Below are 16,138 nucleotides of genomic sequence, written 5' to 3'. Positions count from 1 at the left end.
GCAAAACTTTGGAGAAGAGCAGATCCCTTAAGAAAACAAATCTGCAATCCAAAGCTTTCAGACCTGATGCCACCTTCACAAATGGATGTGTTTGTTCCAGGAGCAGTTCACCCACGATGCCCTAGAAGCCCCTGTCCACAGAAGAAATGCCATCTCACAGGTACAGGGCCAGTGTGAGGAGGAACTAAGTCAGCATCAATCCCAGTCACTCCTCTTAGTCCAGGATGAGGGGAAGGGAGGACTGCACCACATGAAGACTCTACTCTCCCCAAGCTTGCCCTAGGGAGCACCTGCTGGAAAATGGAGGACGGCAGCACCCTCTGAACTCACCGGGTCCTGGGAGCTCCACGAGGACAAAGTCCAAGGACACCATCCTCCCACCCAGGTCGTGCAGCCAGCCACTCTGGAAGCGTTGGTCAGGGCAGGTGTTCTTAGAGGATGGCACTGAAGTCAGGAGTGATGCAGCCCGCAGACCAGCAACCTGACGTCTACACGTGGAGCCCACAGACCACATAGCAAACTCAGGAAACACCCAGGAGAGCCAGGCATCCTCTGCAAGCCTGTGATGGGCTGCTGGAACTTTCCAGAGAGCTAGCCCAGTGGGGCGAAAATAGTGTGGATAGTCCAATATCGCATTCTCTACAAATATCACCCAGCTGTTCCTTTATCCCAATCTAAACTGTGTCCCAATTTTATTTTCCAGGTACTGGCAAATACTTCTTAGTTCAGTTTGACTGATCATTAAGGTAGTACTTTAAGTAAAAGACTCTGGGGTGGGTGGGTGGGTGGGGAGAATACAGGTCCATGAAAGATGATGAATGACATAGTGGGGGTTGTATTATTAAATGGGAATCTGGGGAATGTTATGCATGTACAAACTATTGTATTTACTGTTGAATGTAAAAAATTAATTCCCCAATAAAGAAATAAATTATTTTTTTAAAAAAGGTAGTACTTTAAGGAAGAAAACTTCCAGGGAAGCTGATTTAGAGATAGATAGATAGATAGATAGGTAGGGGGTGGGAGACAGTCTAAGGATTCTACACCATTCTGAAATATGCAATGCTGAGGATCAAACCCAGAGCCTCATTCAGCCTCACTCAGTGGGCCTTGCACTTTTCTTTTTTTTTTTTTAATTTTTTTTTTTTTTTATCCCTCTGGGAGCATGGACCCAGGGTTATTGTGGGTTGCAGAAGGTAGAAGGTCTGGCTTCTGTAATTGCTTCCCTGCTGAACATGAACTTTTCTAAAAGAGTTATTTCCCTGAGCACCAAACTGACTTCTTACTGCCAAGGAGGTGGTGCATGTAATCCTGGGTTTGATCACCAGCATCACATATGCCAAGGTGATGCTCTAGTCTCTCTCTCTCTTACCCTTCTCTCTCATAAATTAAAAAAAAATTTTAACTTTACTTTATATGATAGGACAGAGAGAAATTGAGAGGGAACTGGGGTAGAGAAGGGGAGACAGAGACCCTGCAGCCCTACTTCACAGCTCATAAAGCTCCTCTCTGCAGGTGGAAATAAATATATATTTTTTTAAACCTGACTTGTGCTTGCACAATGTGAGCTCCACTCTCAGTATCGATTTTTTCCTTTATTTATTTTTATTTTATTTTGATATGACAGATAAGTTGAGAGGAAAAAAGAAGATAGAAAGGGAGAGACAGGGGCCAGGTGGTGGCACATCTGCCTGAGTGCACGTTACAATGTGCAAGGCCACAGGTTTCAGTCCCTGATCCCCACCTGCAGGGGGAAAGCCTCACAAGTGGTGAAGCAGTGCTTCAAGTGTCTCTGTCTCTCTTCCTCTCTATCCCCCCTTCCCTTTTGATTTCTGGCTGTCTTTATCCAATAAATAAAGATAATTAAAAAATTAAAGAAGGGGATAGAGACACCTGAAGTACTGCTTTACACATGGTAACATGCATTTTTTAATTTTTTTTACTGATTTAATAATAATTGACAAGACTGTAGGATTAGAGGGATACAATTCCCACCATGAGAGTTCCACATCCCATCCCTCCACTGGATGCTTTCTTATTCTTTATCCCCCTGTGGGTATGGATCCAGGATCCTTATGGGGTGCAGAAGGTGGAAGGTCTGCCTTCTATAATTGAATCTCTGCTGGACATGGGCAACGGAGAGGTACAACCATACTCTTAGCCTGTTTCTATCTTTCCCTAGTGGGGTAGGGCTCTTCTACCAGGTGCATCATCACCTAGTGACCTAAAACATGACCTCTAGAGAGAGATCTTTCCAAGGGCTTTGAGCTTCTCCTCTTGAAAAAAAGAAAATTAACCCTGCAGTCATCACTTTTAGTCTAAAGCACAGGCATGACAAGAACCCGCTGAAAATGTAATTCTCACTCCTCTCACTTCCAGGAGCCTCATCCTCCAAAACATCACAACCCCTGATGTCACACACCTCTGATCAGTCAGCCCCAGCAAAGGGCAGAAGAATCAAGGAGAACCACACCACCATCACCGAGTTTGTCCTGCTGGGGCTCTCAGATGCCTGTGAGCTGCAGATGCTCATCTTCCTGGGGCTCCTCCTGACCTACCTCCTCACTCTGCTGGGGAACCTCCTCATTGTGGTCATCACCCTCCTAGACAGGCGCCTCCACACCCCCATGTACTACTTCCTCCGCAACTTTGCTGTCCTGGAGATCTGGTTCACCTCCAACATCTTCCCCAAGATGCTCACCAACATCCTCACTGGAGTCAAGACCATCTCCCTCCCAGCATGCTTCCTACAGAGTTTTCTCTATTTCTTCCTAGGCACTGCAGAGTTCCTCCTCCTGGCGGTGATGTCCTTTGACAGGTACGTGGCCATATGCCATCCTCTGCGCTATGCCACCATCATGAACAAAAGGCTCTGTGTCCAGCTAGTCCTCTGCTCTTGGACAACAGGATTCCTTCTTATCATCTTTCCAAGTGTCATCACATTTCAGCAGCCATTCTGTGGCCCCAATGTCATCAACCATTTCTTCTGTGACAATTTCCCCCTCCTGGAACTCATCTGTGCAGACACAAGCCCGATAGAGCTCCTGGGCTTTGTGGTCGCCATCTTCAGCCTGCTGGGCACCCTGTCTGTCACGGCCACCTGCTACGGCCACATCCTGCACACCATCCTGCGCATCCCCTCAGTCAAGGAGAGGCAGAAAGCCTTCTCCACCTGCTCCTCACACATCATTGTCGTGTCTCTCTTCTATGGCAGCTGCATCTTCATGTATATCCGGTCAGGCAAGGGTGGCCAGGGGGAGGACCACAACAAGGTGGTGGCTTTGCTCAACACTGTGGTCACCCCCATGCTCAACCCCTTCATCTACACCCTCAGGAACAAACAGGTGAAGCATGTGTTTAGGGAGCAGGTGAGTAAACTCTTCTTACAAATTCTGTGGGCACCAGGGCTGAGCTAATTCAGACTGAGCTCATCCAGATTAGCTAAAGGTATATCAGGCCCCTACAAGTATCAGTCCTTATCAGAAAAGGTCCTGATGACTGGTTTCCAGGATGTCACTCACTGCAATTCTGTATAAACTTGAAAGCTTCCTGAACCCTCATATCAACTTTTTTTTTATCAAAGTGATTAGTTATGCTCATCCCATTGATTTTGGCCTGATTTTCCAACAGAACAACATACTTGCTGAAGGCCAGATCTATCTCTGTAGTTAATTACAAGTATAGAGTGACAATCCATTATCATAGATCATATAAATGTACAGTATGTACTTGCAGACTAGCTTAAAACTTTGTGCCTGAGGCTGGGAGTATGGATCCACCTGTCTATGCCCATGTTCAATGGGGAAGCAATTAAAGAAGCCAGACCTTCCACCTTCTGCATTCCACACTGACCTTGTGTCCATATTCCCAGAGGGTTAAAGAACAGGAAAGCTATCAGGGGAGCGGATGGGATAGGAGCGGAGATCTGGTAGTGGGAATTGTGTGGAGTTGTACCCCTTTTATCCTATGGTTTTGTCAAGGTTTCCTTTTTATAAATAAAATAATAATAATAAAACGAATAGGAAAGCTATCAGGGGAACAGGATAGGATATGGAGTTCTGGTGGTGGGGATTGTGTGGAGTTGTACCCCTCTTATCCTATGGTTTTGTCAATGTTTCCTTTTTATAAAAAAAAAGAAAAACAACTTTGTGCCTGTGCCTCTGAGACAGTCAGTGAAAGAATAGTTCTGTTGGCACTGTCTTTGTTTCACACGTATAGTCCTCTTTCATGTACACACTCCTATCATCAAGAACTAAAAATCACTAAAACTAATAGCTTATTATTTTGAAAAGATGATTATATTAATTTCTTATTTCAATTGATAATACTTATTCTACCAACTAGTCAGTGCTTCCCTGAATCTAATGTTCCCATCTGTAAAAATGGAATAACATCACACATACACACACATACGACAATGAACCACAATGAAAGTCACATGGGACATTCTATGATAAGTGTCTTATATGGTAGCTGATACATATAAGTCCTCAACAAATGTTGTTGTTTTGCGCGGGCTATGTTGTTTTTGCCGGGCTGGCTTCACGGGCAGGTAACAGACGACCAGGGACTCATGGTTGAGCTGTAGGCAGTATCTCTTTATTCATGCAGGACGCAGCGCAATCTAAGACGAGCTAAGCTAAACTAAAGGTAAAGTACCCTAAAACTCACAATGCTGTCTTTATATATACTTGCCAAGTAGGGTGGAAACAGGATGTGACATAGAGAGGGTGTAGAGAAAAGTGACTGCCGAAAATCAGAGTGTGACAAGGAGGGGGTGGAGCAGGCGAGAATCCTATCACTGAACCACCAATGCCCTGGAGGGAGTGCTTTATGTAAATGTAAAAGTGATTTATGTAAATAGACCAAAGCTTTGAATGGGATTAAATCTATCCCTATATAGGCATATAGTTAAGCAGAAGCCAGGGGGAGCTGGCATACTATCCAACAAAATGTTAGTTCCTTTTTGTCTATTTTTAACCCTACCTCCCTTCTTCACCTTTGAATTTCACACTAGTCATTATCTGGTATTAAATATTGCTATTAGACATAATTTAACTAAACTGTTGTAAATTACAATATAAAAATTTACATTAAATGTGATACAGTGTACATACAGTATTTGTTCTATTTCAGTTTGAACCTATCATAGTCATGATTTTGATAAAGACAAAAATAAAGTCGTGATGATAAATGTATAGCATGTATTAGCATACTAATGCATTCCCAACTAATTATCATACTAATGTCATATTTTGAAAAATGTAGTTCATATTATGGGAGATAATACTACACTGTTCCTTCTGAAGAATTTTAAATCTAAAAAGAAAATTTAAAGGACACAAATAGCCCTAATTCAGAGTAATTACTTTTTAAAATGCTAATGAAATTGAAACAGTTATCAAAAATCTTCCCAAAAATAAAATTCCTGGACCAGATGGTTTTACAAATGATTCTACAAAACCTTCAAAGAAGAACTAATACCTCTACTTTTAAAAGTCTTCCAGAAGATTGAAGACACTGGAGTACTCCCTGCCAGTTTCTATGAAGCCAACATCACCCTGATACCAAAAGCAGACAGGGACACAACCAAAAAAGAAAACTACAGACCAATATCTCTGATGAACATAGATGCGAAAATATTGAACAAAATTCTAGCCAGCCGGATACAGCAGTATATCAAAAAGATTGTTCATCATGACCAAGTGGGGTTTATCCCAGGCATGCAAGGTTGGTTTAGTATACGTAAATCAATCAACATGATCCACCACATCAACAAAAGCAAGACCAAAAAACACATGGTCATATCAATAGATGCAGAGAAAGCCTTTGACAAAATACAACATCCCTTTATGATCAAAACACTACAAAAAATGGGAATAGATGGAAAATTCCTGAAGATAGTGGAGTCTATATATAGCAAACCTACAGCCAACATCATACTCAACGGTGAAAACTGGAGGCATTTGCCATCAGATCAGTTACTAGACAGGGCTGCCCAATATCATCATTACTATTCAACATAGTGTTGGAAGTTCTTGCCATAGCAATCAGGCAGGAGCAAGGAATTAAAGGCATACAGATTGGAAGAGAAGAAGTCAAACTCTCCCTATTTGCAGATGACATGATAGTATACACAGAAAAACCTAAGGAATCCAGCAAGGAGCTTTTGGAAATCATCAGGAAATACAGTAAGGTGTCAGCCTACAAAATTAACATTCAAAAGTCAGTGGCATTCCTCTATACAAACACTAACGTAGAAGAAATTGAAATCCAGAAATCAATTCCTTTTACTATAGCAGCAAAAACAATAAAATATCTAGGAATAAACCTAATCAAAGAAGTGAAAGACTTGTATACTGAAAATTATGAGTCACTACTCAAGGAAATTGAAAAACACACAAAGAAGTGGAAAGATATTCCATGTTCATGGGTTGGAAGAATTAACATCATCAAAATGAATATACTACCCAGAACCATCTACAAATTTAATGCTATCCCCACCAAGATCCCAAGCACATCTTTTAGGAGAATAGAACAAATGCTACAAATGTTCATCTGGAACCAGAAAAAAATGTATATGATTCTTTAGTAATACATTTGAAAACCAGGAGGAAATGAATAACTTCCCTCAAATAAGAAAGATGCCAAAGCACTGGGGCCAGGGTACCCCCATGTGGTGCTGGGCTCAAACCCAAGTCACATACATAACAAGGCAAACATTCACCAAGTGTGTTATCTTCTGGCCCCAAGAATAAAAGTCTGATAAATGCTACAACATGGATAAACTGCGAGGACCTAGAGAGGACCTACTAGAGTAGCCAAGTCATGGAGACAGAATAGAATAGCAGTTACCAGGGGCTGGTGGTGGAGTGGGTTACTAGATTTAAGGTTTGGCTATGGGAGATGAAAAAAAATGTTGAAATGATTGTAGTGGCAGACACATAACTGTCACTGCACCTTGCACTTAAAATTGGGACTGGGGAGGGGATTCAGTCATAGAGCTATACCTTGCACGTGTGAGGACTGGGCTTGATCCATGACACTACAAATGACAGACCAACGCACTGATAACTTTCACTTTCACATTCACATTCACATTCTCTCTTCCCCCCCTCTCTCTCTCACACACACACACTAGAAAAATTGTTAAATGTGCCAGGGTGATAGCTCAGCCATAGAATACATGCTTTCAGGAGTCAGGCGGTAGTGCAGCGGGTTAAGTGCACATGGCACAAAGTGCAAGGACCTGTTAGGATCCTGGCTCAAGTCCCCGGCTCCCCACCTGCAAGGGAGTCCTTTCACAGATGGTGAAGCAGGTCTATAGGTGTCTCTCTGTCTCTCTTCCTCTCTATCTCCCCCTTCTCTCTCAATTTCTCTCTGTCTCTATCCAATAACAAATAAATAAATAAATAAATAAATAAATAAATAAATAAATAAATAAAAAGATTTGGGGGAAAAATACATGCTTTCCAGCTATGAGGCTCTGAAATCAACTCCCAGCACGTGCATGCATATGCGCGCGCACACACACACACACACACATATCAAGTGACTAAAATAGTCAATTTTTAAAAGAATTTATTTATTTACTAATGAGAAAGATAGGAGGAGAGAGAAAGAACCAAACATCACTCTGGCGGTACATGTATCAAACTTATAATTTCAGGTATCAAACCCTGGACCCCATGCTCAAGAGTCCAATGCTCCATCCACTGAGCCACCTCCCAGACCACTCAATTTTGTTACATGTATTTTTCTGTAATAAAAAAAAATACAGAAGAGGACTAGAAAGACAGCATGATGGTTCTGCAAAACACTTTCATGCCAGAGGCTTCAAGGTCCCAGGTTCAATACTTAGCAAGAGCTGAGCAGTGCTCTAGCATCATCTGTCACTCTCTGTGTGTGTGTGTGTGTGTGTGTGTGTGTGTGTGTGTGTGTGTGTGTGTGTGTGCGCGTGCGCACACATGCGTGCATGCATATCTCAGTAAACTAATTTTTAAAAAGGGGACAGGTGGTGACAAACCTGATTAAGTGCACACATAACCATTTACAAGGACTCAGATTCAAGCCCCTGGTCCCCACCTGCAGGGGAAAGCTTCACAAGTGGTGAAAAAGGGCTGCAGGTGTCCTCTGTCTCTCTCCCTCTCTATCTCCCCCTCCCTGTCAATTTTTCTCTGTATATATTTAATAAATAAATAAATAATTTTAATTACAATTAAAAAAATAAAGAAAGGTGTCCAATCAAAAGCATGCAAAATAATTTCAGCTTCTCTCCTCTTTCTCATATATCTTATCATCAATCGTCACTCAGATCTGTGGATTATATATTCAAAATATTCTAGATAGAATTATATCATTTCATGCTACCACCACCACTAGGCTTTTTCTTTTTTGTTTGTTTGTTTCTTTCTTTCTTTCTTTCTTTTTTTGTAGACCACCTTCCATTCTTCTAGTTTCTCTGTCATTTACTTGCCAGCCCACTGATCACCACACAGGAGTGTGAAAACACAGGTAAGAGGGAACTGGGCTTGCAGAATACATACACACGAAGGCAAACAATCTATAGCCTTTCTTTCAGGGGAGGGGCACTACAGTCAAACTGACTCACTGACTCATCTAAGACGGGCAGCTAAATGGCAGACACTCACTTACCTTTCCAAGCAAATCATTGACTCTTAAATTCTTTTTTTATTTTACTAATGATTTAATATTGATCTATACAATAACATGTCAACAGGGATATAATTCCATACTGCTCCCACCACCAGAGTTCTAACTGTCCAGTTCCTCCACTACAAGCCACAGCAGTTCTAAGGTTGCAGACATGGGTTATCATCTCTACAACTATCTGTCTCCATTTGTATATAATTGCCCCCTTTTTCTTCCAGATCCAGTCCTCTCTTCCCCTCCAAGGCTTTCAGAACCCTATTACTGCATCCAACTGTCCCTCCCATTTCCCTCCTCTCTCTCTGAGTTCTGATGGAGTTGGTTGACTCCTAAATTCGTATCACTTTTTGCAGTCAAGTTAACTCAGCCAGTTTTATCTGTAAAAAGTAGGGAATACTTTGGTGAACAAAGGAAAAAAGTAAGATTACAAATTAGTTTTAGGGGGGCCAGGGGATAGATTATACAGGGATGCATACAGCTTATAAAGAAATATCAGTACGAAAGAGCCAGAGACAAAGTTGGAGACTGCTACCAACACCCTCCTACCAACTCCCCTCAATGGACAGTGAGTGCCATAGGGACCAGGGACCATGTTTCATTCACCATCTCGGTCATCCTCAGTGCTTAGCACACATGCTGGCGCAAGCTTAGTGTCTGTTGAATGACATCCTAATCAAAGATGCCTCCCCCTTCTGCCCCTCCCTCTCTAACTCATGCTTCAAGTCTCAATGTATATATCCCCTCAAAGACATGTTTTAATCCTTTAGTGCAGTTGATCTCCTCTGAGCTCTTCTTCAGAACACTATTCACAACAGAAATTGTTGTTTAATGTCCTTTGGTCCCCACCCACCCACCCCCAAGACTCTGCCCGTATATCTCTAACATATAGACCAGTGCTTATCACACTACAAGCACTCAAGAAGAAATTGTTCAAAGTTTTAATAACTGTGGTTCATTGTTGCAATCAAGCTCCTTAGAAGTTTCTAAGGTTCTCAAGCCAGAAAAAAAAGTAGTTTCCACCCCAAAGTCAATGAAAGTTAAGAGGTAAGGGACCTTCCCAGTCCCTGCTACCACCCAGGGTAATGAACCTCAGGGGAAGCACACCTCCAATTGGCAAGGTAAGTGAGACAATCTCTAGGCTGATTTAAGCTTGAGCTTGGTACTTAGTGCTCCTCTGAGATATTATGGATGTCAGACCGAGCCCCGGTAGCCCAAGTCTGAAGCCAGCTCCACAGAGACATGGACTCCACCATTCAAAGAATACAGCAGAATCCTCAATGGGCATCAGGACCCCAGATGCGTATGTACCATTAGCCAAAAGCTTCTTAAGCCTAACAGAAGGTAAGTCTTGTGAATCTACCTAAAGCGGTGTATGTCTCTGAGTTAGGAAAGAGAGGACAGATGAATAGATAGGCTTCTCCATCCACTTCCCTAGTGAAGTGATCAAACACTGACAGTAATGGGACAAGGGGCCATAGAAACTTTCCAAGAAACAGGGCAGCCACTCAACACTTGTAGGGTTGATTCAGAGAGTTCATTTCTAAGATCTGGGAATGTATCATTGGCAACACTGTTGGGAGTTGCTCTTTAAGGAAGACCGGTTGTTCTGGTGATACAGGCAACAAAGAGGAGAAGATCTGTGTCACTGTCTTTCACCTGCAGACCATAGAACTGATCTGGTATTTCCTTCACTCTGAATCTCACTTGAGTCCTCCAAAAAGTGTAGTCCTTGGACAACGCTGCAGAGTCAGCAGCTTCAAGAGTCATCAACTTCCAGGAGACAAACAAGCACCTTGCCTAGTAGCTAGTAAGGTCACCTGCATGTTGCAGTGTTTGGAATAGTTCAAGGGAAGCTGATTCCTCAGCATACTTTGCCTACAAGCCTGTTGTCTGCTCAGAGGCCCCTGGTGGACTGTGGCACAGTTGGTTTCTTCGATGTCTTCATCATTCTCAACGTCCTGACTCATGTCCCGTTAAAGAGGTACAGTACCGCTAAGGCTTTTCTCACCATTTTCATAGCAGATATTTGTTCTCCCTTGATCTCTCCTCCAGTGTCTAGCCAGCTCTGAATTCAACTGGGCTCCTTGTGGGCTTGCCATAATTTTTTTTAGGCTAAGTCACTGCAAACAGTAATAAAAAGAAGAGTGAAAAAAAAAAAAAATCTCAACAACAGCCCAGAATTAAATGGCATTTATGTTCCTGTTTTCATTTCTTCTACATTTAAATGTATATTTCACACAGATGTACTGTGGTGTCTTGCCACTTCCCTGATTCAACTTTATCACCTTTGCTCCTGCTCCAGTCTCAGCTCTGGCTTATGGTGGTGCTGCTGAGTATTGAAACTGGGATCACTGAGCCTCAGGTATGACAGTCTTTTGCATAAACTTTATGCTGTCTCCCCAGCCCTATTTTTTATTATTATTACTGATGAAATTAATCTAAATTATCCAGTGTGATATCTATCAAAAACATGTTCTCTTCTATTTAGACCAGTTGCATATCACATGTGACACTCAAAAGGCCTTCCAATATCTTGTTAATATTTAACAAAAGGTCTGGAGTAGCATGACAAATATTTGTAATAGTAATATATGGGGAGGAAAAGGTAGAAAATGTGTGATCTATAACACAACCATATGCAGCAATAAGCACCACATAAGAATAGCTAAAGACACATAGGAATGAAGCAAAACCTTAAGGAAATGTGTCTCTGTGTGACTACAAGTGATTCTTTGTATTGCATTTCTCTTTATTGCCTAAAATTTCCATAATGAATTGGTAATACTTTTTTCATTTTTATTTTTAATACATATTTTTTACTATTTATTTATGTATTCCCTTTTGTTGCCCTTGTTGTTTTATTGCTGTAGTTATTACTGTTGTTGTCATTGTTGGATAGGACAGAGAGAAATGGAGAGAGGAGGGGAAGACAGAGAGGGGGAGAGAAAGATAGACACCTGCAGACCTGCTTCACCGCCTGTGAAGCGACTCCCCTGCAGGTGGGGAGCCGGGGGCTAGAACCGGGATCCTTAAGCCGGTACTTGCGCTTTGCGCCACATTTGCTCAACCCACTGTGCTGCCGCCCGACTCCCAACTTTAATACATATTATCTAAAATTTCACTCTCTTCAACTATTACTTTTTTATCAATTTTTTATATTTATTTATTTTCCCTTTTGTTGCCCTTGTTGTCTTTTTTATTGTTGTTGTAGTTGTTGTTATTGATGTCATTGTTGATAGGACGGAGAGAAATGGAGAGAGGAGGGGAAGACAGAGGAGGGAGAGAAAGACAGACACCTGCAGACCTGCTTCATTGCATGTGAAGCGACTCCCCTGCAGGTGGGGATGGGGGGCTCAAACCGGGATCCTTACACCAGTCCTTGTGCTTTGTGCCACATGCGCTTAACCTGCTGTGCTACCGCACGACTCCCCTCAAGTATTACTTACTGGCTATTATCCTGTTAGAGTATTAGTAACAATAGGAAGAAATAAAAAAGTTTTAAAAAGCTAATATTACAAGATGGCTAGCTCTGTGGCCAGCCTTGTACTAAATGTTAAGCATACGTTATTCATTCATATTCTAAAATGACTTTTTATCTACTATTGTCATTCTGCAAACAGGGTTCTGGTAAGGTTAGAAAACAAGGCCCAGAGAAGTAAATAATGAAACTTAGATATAATCTCTCAAACTTCAATGTTTCCTGTGACAAGCTCTAGAAGTAGCACTTCATCAATGTTTCAAACACCCAGATTCAGTGGTTGTAAAATTTGTCTAGGGAAGAATATTAAGGGACTTGGAGGCCCCTGGACTAATATGGTGAAAGGTGTCATCTCCTCTAAAGGAAAAGAATAAGAGAGACTTAGGGTGGGGGTAGATAGCATATGGTTATGTAAAGAGACTCTCATGCGGGGCTGGGCGGTGGCACCCCTGGTTGAGCGCACATGTTACAGTGTACAAGAACCTAGGTTCGAGCCCCTAGCCCCCACCTGCAGGGGGAAAACTTTGCAAGTGGTGAAGCACTGTTGCAGGTGTCTCTCTGTCTTTCACCCTCTATCCTTCCCTCCCCTCTCAATTTCTGACTCTCTCTATCCAATAAATAAATAATTTTAAAAAAAAGAGACTCTCATGCCTGAAATTCCAAAGTCCCAGGTTCAATCCTCCACAGCACCATAAAATAGAGTTGAGCAGTACTCTGGTATAAGAGAGAGACAGAGAGAGAGGGAGACAGAGTCGGAGAGGAGAGGGAAAGCAAGGGAGAGCAAGAGGGGGAGAGAGAGAGATTGATTTAATACACAGTTTCTTTAAAAAAAAAAAAAGATATGGCAAGAGGAATAGCAACTATGAAGTCCACTCTGCATTGCCACTTCATATTTTCAAATGTGAAAATTTCACTTTCACATATTGTCACTTCAATGCCACTTTATTTACTCTGTGGAGACTCTGTTTTGCTAGTTAAAACCAAACAAACACCACCCGTCCGTCCTTTGTTTACAGATGTCAATTCTTTGCAAAATGGCTTCCTGATAAAAGGGAAAATTCATTAGATGAAAAATATATATTTCTGGCTGGAGAGATAGCTTACCCTGAGAGAGCACCAGCTTGCATTCCTGGGGGCCTAGAGGCTGGACAACATACTCTAGGCTACACCCGAGGAAGATGGGTCAATATTGGGGCAGCTTGGAACATTCCTACTAATGACCACAGAATGTGAGCTTAGATCTACAGGAATGCAGAGGTCACATAGGCTCTTAAGCTGAATATCTAGTCCTCTCTTAATCCCTCCTCTCTCATTCTCCTTCTCTTTCATAATAGGTAAATCTTTAAAAAGAAAAAATAATAAGATATGGCAACAGCAAAACTTTTACCAAAGAATCATATAAAATTAACTGAAATTGGATCAAAGTACATGGCTTGATACTGATTCAATGAAGGATCTGGACAACTATAGCCTGAGGATAGACAGAGCTGCAAGTCAAACAGTCGGGGAATGTCAAGTCCAAATACAATGCTCACTGGCCTTTCTCTCTAGTTCCAGAACATCATCCATAGAACATCACAACCTCCAATGTCACACACCTCTGATCAGTCAGCCCCAGCAAAGGGCAGAAGAATCAAGGGGAACCACACCACCATCACCGAGTTTGTCCTGCTGGGGCTCTCAGATGCCTGTGAGCTGCAGATGCTCATCTTCCTGGGGCTCCTCCTGACCTACCTCCTCACTCTGCTGGGGAACCTCCTCATTGTGGTCATCACCCTCCTAGACAGGCGCCTCCACACCCCCATGTACTACTTCCTCCGCAACTTTGCTGTCCTGGAGATCTGGTTCACCTCCAACATCTTCCCCAAGATGCTCACCAACATCCTCACTGGAGTCAAGACCATCTCCCTAGCAGGTTGTTTTTTGCAATTTTTTTTCTATTTCTTCCTAGGCACTGCAGAGTTCCTCCTCCTGGCGGTGATGTCCTTTGACAGGTACGTGGCCATATGCCATCCTCTGCGCTATGCCACCATCATGAACAAAAGGCTCTGTGTCCAGCTAGTCCTCTGCTCTTGGACAACAGGATTCCTTCTTATCATCTTTCCAAGTGTCATCACATTTCAGCAGCCATTCTGTGGCCCCAATGTCATCAACCATTTCTTCTGTGACAATTTCCCCCTCCTGGAACTCATCTGTGCAGACACAAGCCCGATAGAGCTCCTGGGCTTTGTGGTCGCCATCTTCAGCCTGCTGGGCACCCTGTCTGTCACGGCCACCTGCTACGGCCACATCCTGCACACCATCCTGCGCATCCCCTCAGTCAAGGAGAGGCAGAAAGCCTTCTCCACCTGCTCCTCACACATCGTCGTCGTGTCTCTCTTCTATGGCAGCTGCATCTTCATGTATATCCGGTCAGGCAAGGGTGGCCAGGGGGAGGACCACAACAAGGTGGTGGCTTTGCTCAACACTGTGGTCACCCCCATGCTCAACCCCTTCATCTACACCCTCAGGAACAAACAGGTGAAGCATGTGTTTAGGGAGCAGGTGAATAAACTCTTCTTATAAATCATTTATGAGCTGAATGCTAAAATTCCCACTTTTTGCTTGTCTGTTTGCTGATCTTCACAGTTTTTTTTTACCCACATCAAATTTAACAAAAATCCTTTTCATTATCTGGCTTTATTGAATTTATTAAAAAGAAGCAACTTGGTTTCCATAGGAACACCTTTGTTTTTACATGCACATCTGATTGTTGTATATTTGTCCGCTTAAAATGTGCAATTATTTTGGAAAATCCAATTATCAGGGAGGTTTGGAAATGACTAGCTCTTTGTATAAGTCATCTGATGTTAATGAAAATAATCATGGGTTCAACAAAAGTGTCTAACTGCAAAGTAGACATAACCATTTTGAGAAAGAGTACGTATAGCATGAGAGCGGCCACTGAAAGTCCACAAGTTGTGTTCAGGTCCAAGCTACCTACTAATCATTCATTATTATGAAGCGAGCAAGACTTCTTTGTCTCATACTTAAATGTCTGGAGACAGTAATAGTAGCTACCTCAGAGAAACCTTATTGACATGGCTACATTAACATGTGTAGAATGAGGAGTCAGGTGGTAGCAAAGCGGGTTAAGCTCACGTGGCGCAAAGCGCAATAATCAGTGTAAGAATCTCAGTTCAAGCCCCCGGCTCCCCACCTGCAGGGGAGTCACTTCACAGATGGTGAAGCAGGTCTGCAGGTGTCTATCTTTCTCTCCCCCTCTCTGTCTTCCCCACCTTTCTCCATTTCTCTCTGTCCTATCCAACAATGACAACAGACTAATAATAACTACAACAATAAAACAACAAGGGCAACAAAAAGGAATAAATAAATACATAGTAAAAAAAAAGATTTAAAAAATTTTTTAAAAAATGTGTAGAATGCTTAGCACAGGGCTTGGTGTAGAATAAAAGCCATGCTCATTGCTGGGTTGTATGTTTTTCTGAAGAAATAATAGAATAGGTAAATGTAAATTAGCAAAACATTTAGGATCTTGCTGGAAAGTAGAGGTAGGTTCTCAATTCATTTCAAACTGAGGTAAATCAAAAAAATCAATTGATTAGGTAATTTATGAAAGCACAAAAAAAAATGAGCAAAAGTTATCATATTAAATAGGTTGAGGGAGGTGCCCAGGAGATGGCTTGGGGAGTAGAGAGCAACCTTGCCGTGTGTGATGGCCTGGGCTCAACTCCCAGCACCACATGGAAGCACTCTGGAGGGTGGAGCAGTGCTTCGGTGTCTCTTTTTCTAGCTTTCTCTCTCTCTCTAAAATTATGAACTTCAAAAAGATGGTGCAGAGGGAGTTAGTTATTTAGCAGTTATCATGCATGTACAAAGCCTGAATTCGTTATCATGCTGCATAGAAGATGTAGAAGAGAAGGCTGGTCTGGGGAGATAGCATAATAGGCAAAAAGTCTCTAGTGGTTGGTGGTTGGGGGTCGGGCGGTA

General features: G+C 42.3%; 2 protein-coding genes across 2 annotated transcripts; both read left to right on the top strand.

Annotated features, from left to right (window-relative positions):
• The first annotated feature begins 2,411 nt into the window (after positions 1 to 2,411).
• LOC103126840 (olfactory receptor 6E1-like) lies at positions 2,412 to 3,416 on the top strand. Its single transcript, XM_007537758.2, has one exon. It carries the CDS (start codon positions 2,412 to 2,414, stop codon positions 3,414 to 3,416), a length of 1,005 nt encoding a protein of 334 aa, XP_007537820.1.
• Positions 3,417 to 13,735: 10,319 nt separating this feature from the next.
• LOC103126829 (olfactory receptor 6E1-like) lies at positions 13,736 to 14,713 on the top strand. Its single transcript, XM_007537747.2, has one exon. It carries the CDS (start codon positions 13,736 to 13,738, stop codon positions 14,711 to 14,713), a length of 978 nt encoding a protein of 325 aa, XP_007537809.2.
• Positions 14,714 to 16,138: the final 1,425 nt, after the last annotated feature.

The sequence above is a fragment of the Erinaceus europaeus genome, chromosome 16 (genome assembly GCF_950295315.1).
Source record: "Erinaceus europaeus chromosome 16, mEriEur2.1, whole genome shotgun sequence".
NCBI lineage: Eukaryota > Metazoa > Chordata > Mammalia > Eulipotyphla > Erinaceidae > Erinaceus > Erinaceus europaeus.
This window is presented reverse-complemented; position numbering and strand designations above follow the sequence as displayed.

Bases quoted from the DNA above. Each gene is read 5' to 3' on its own strand.
- LOC103126840 (XM_007537758.2), top strand. From the start codon at position 2,412: ATGTCACACACCTCTGATCAGTCAGCCCCAGCAAAGGGCAGAAGAATC.
- LOC103126829 (XM_007537747.2), top strand. From the start codon at position 13,736: ATGTCACACACCTCTGATCAGTCAGCCCCAGCAAAGGGCAGAAGAATC.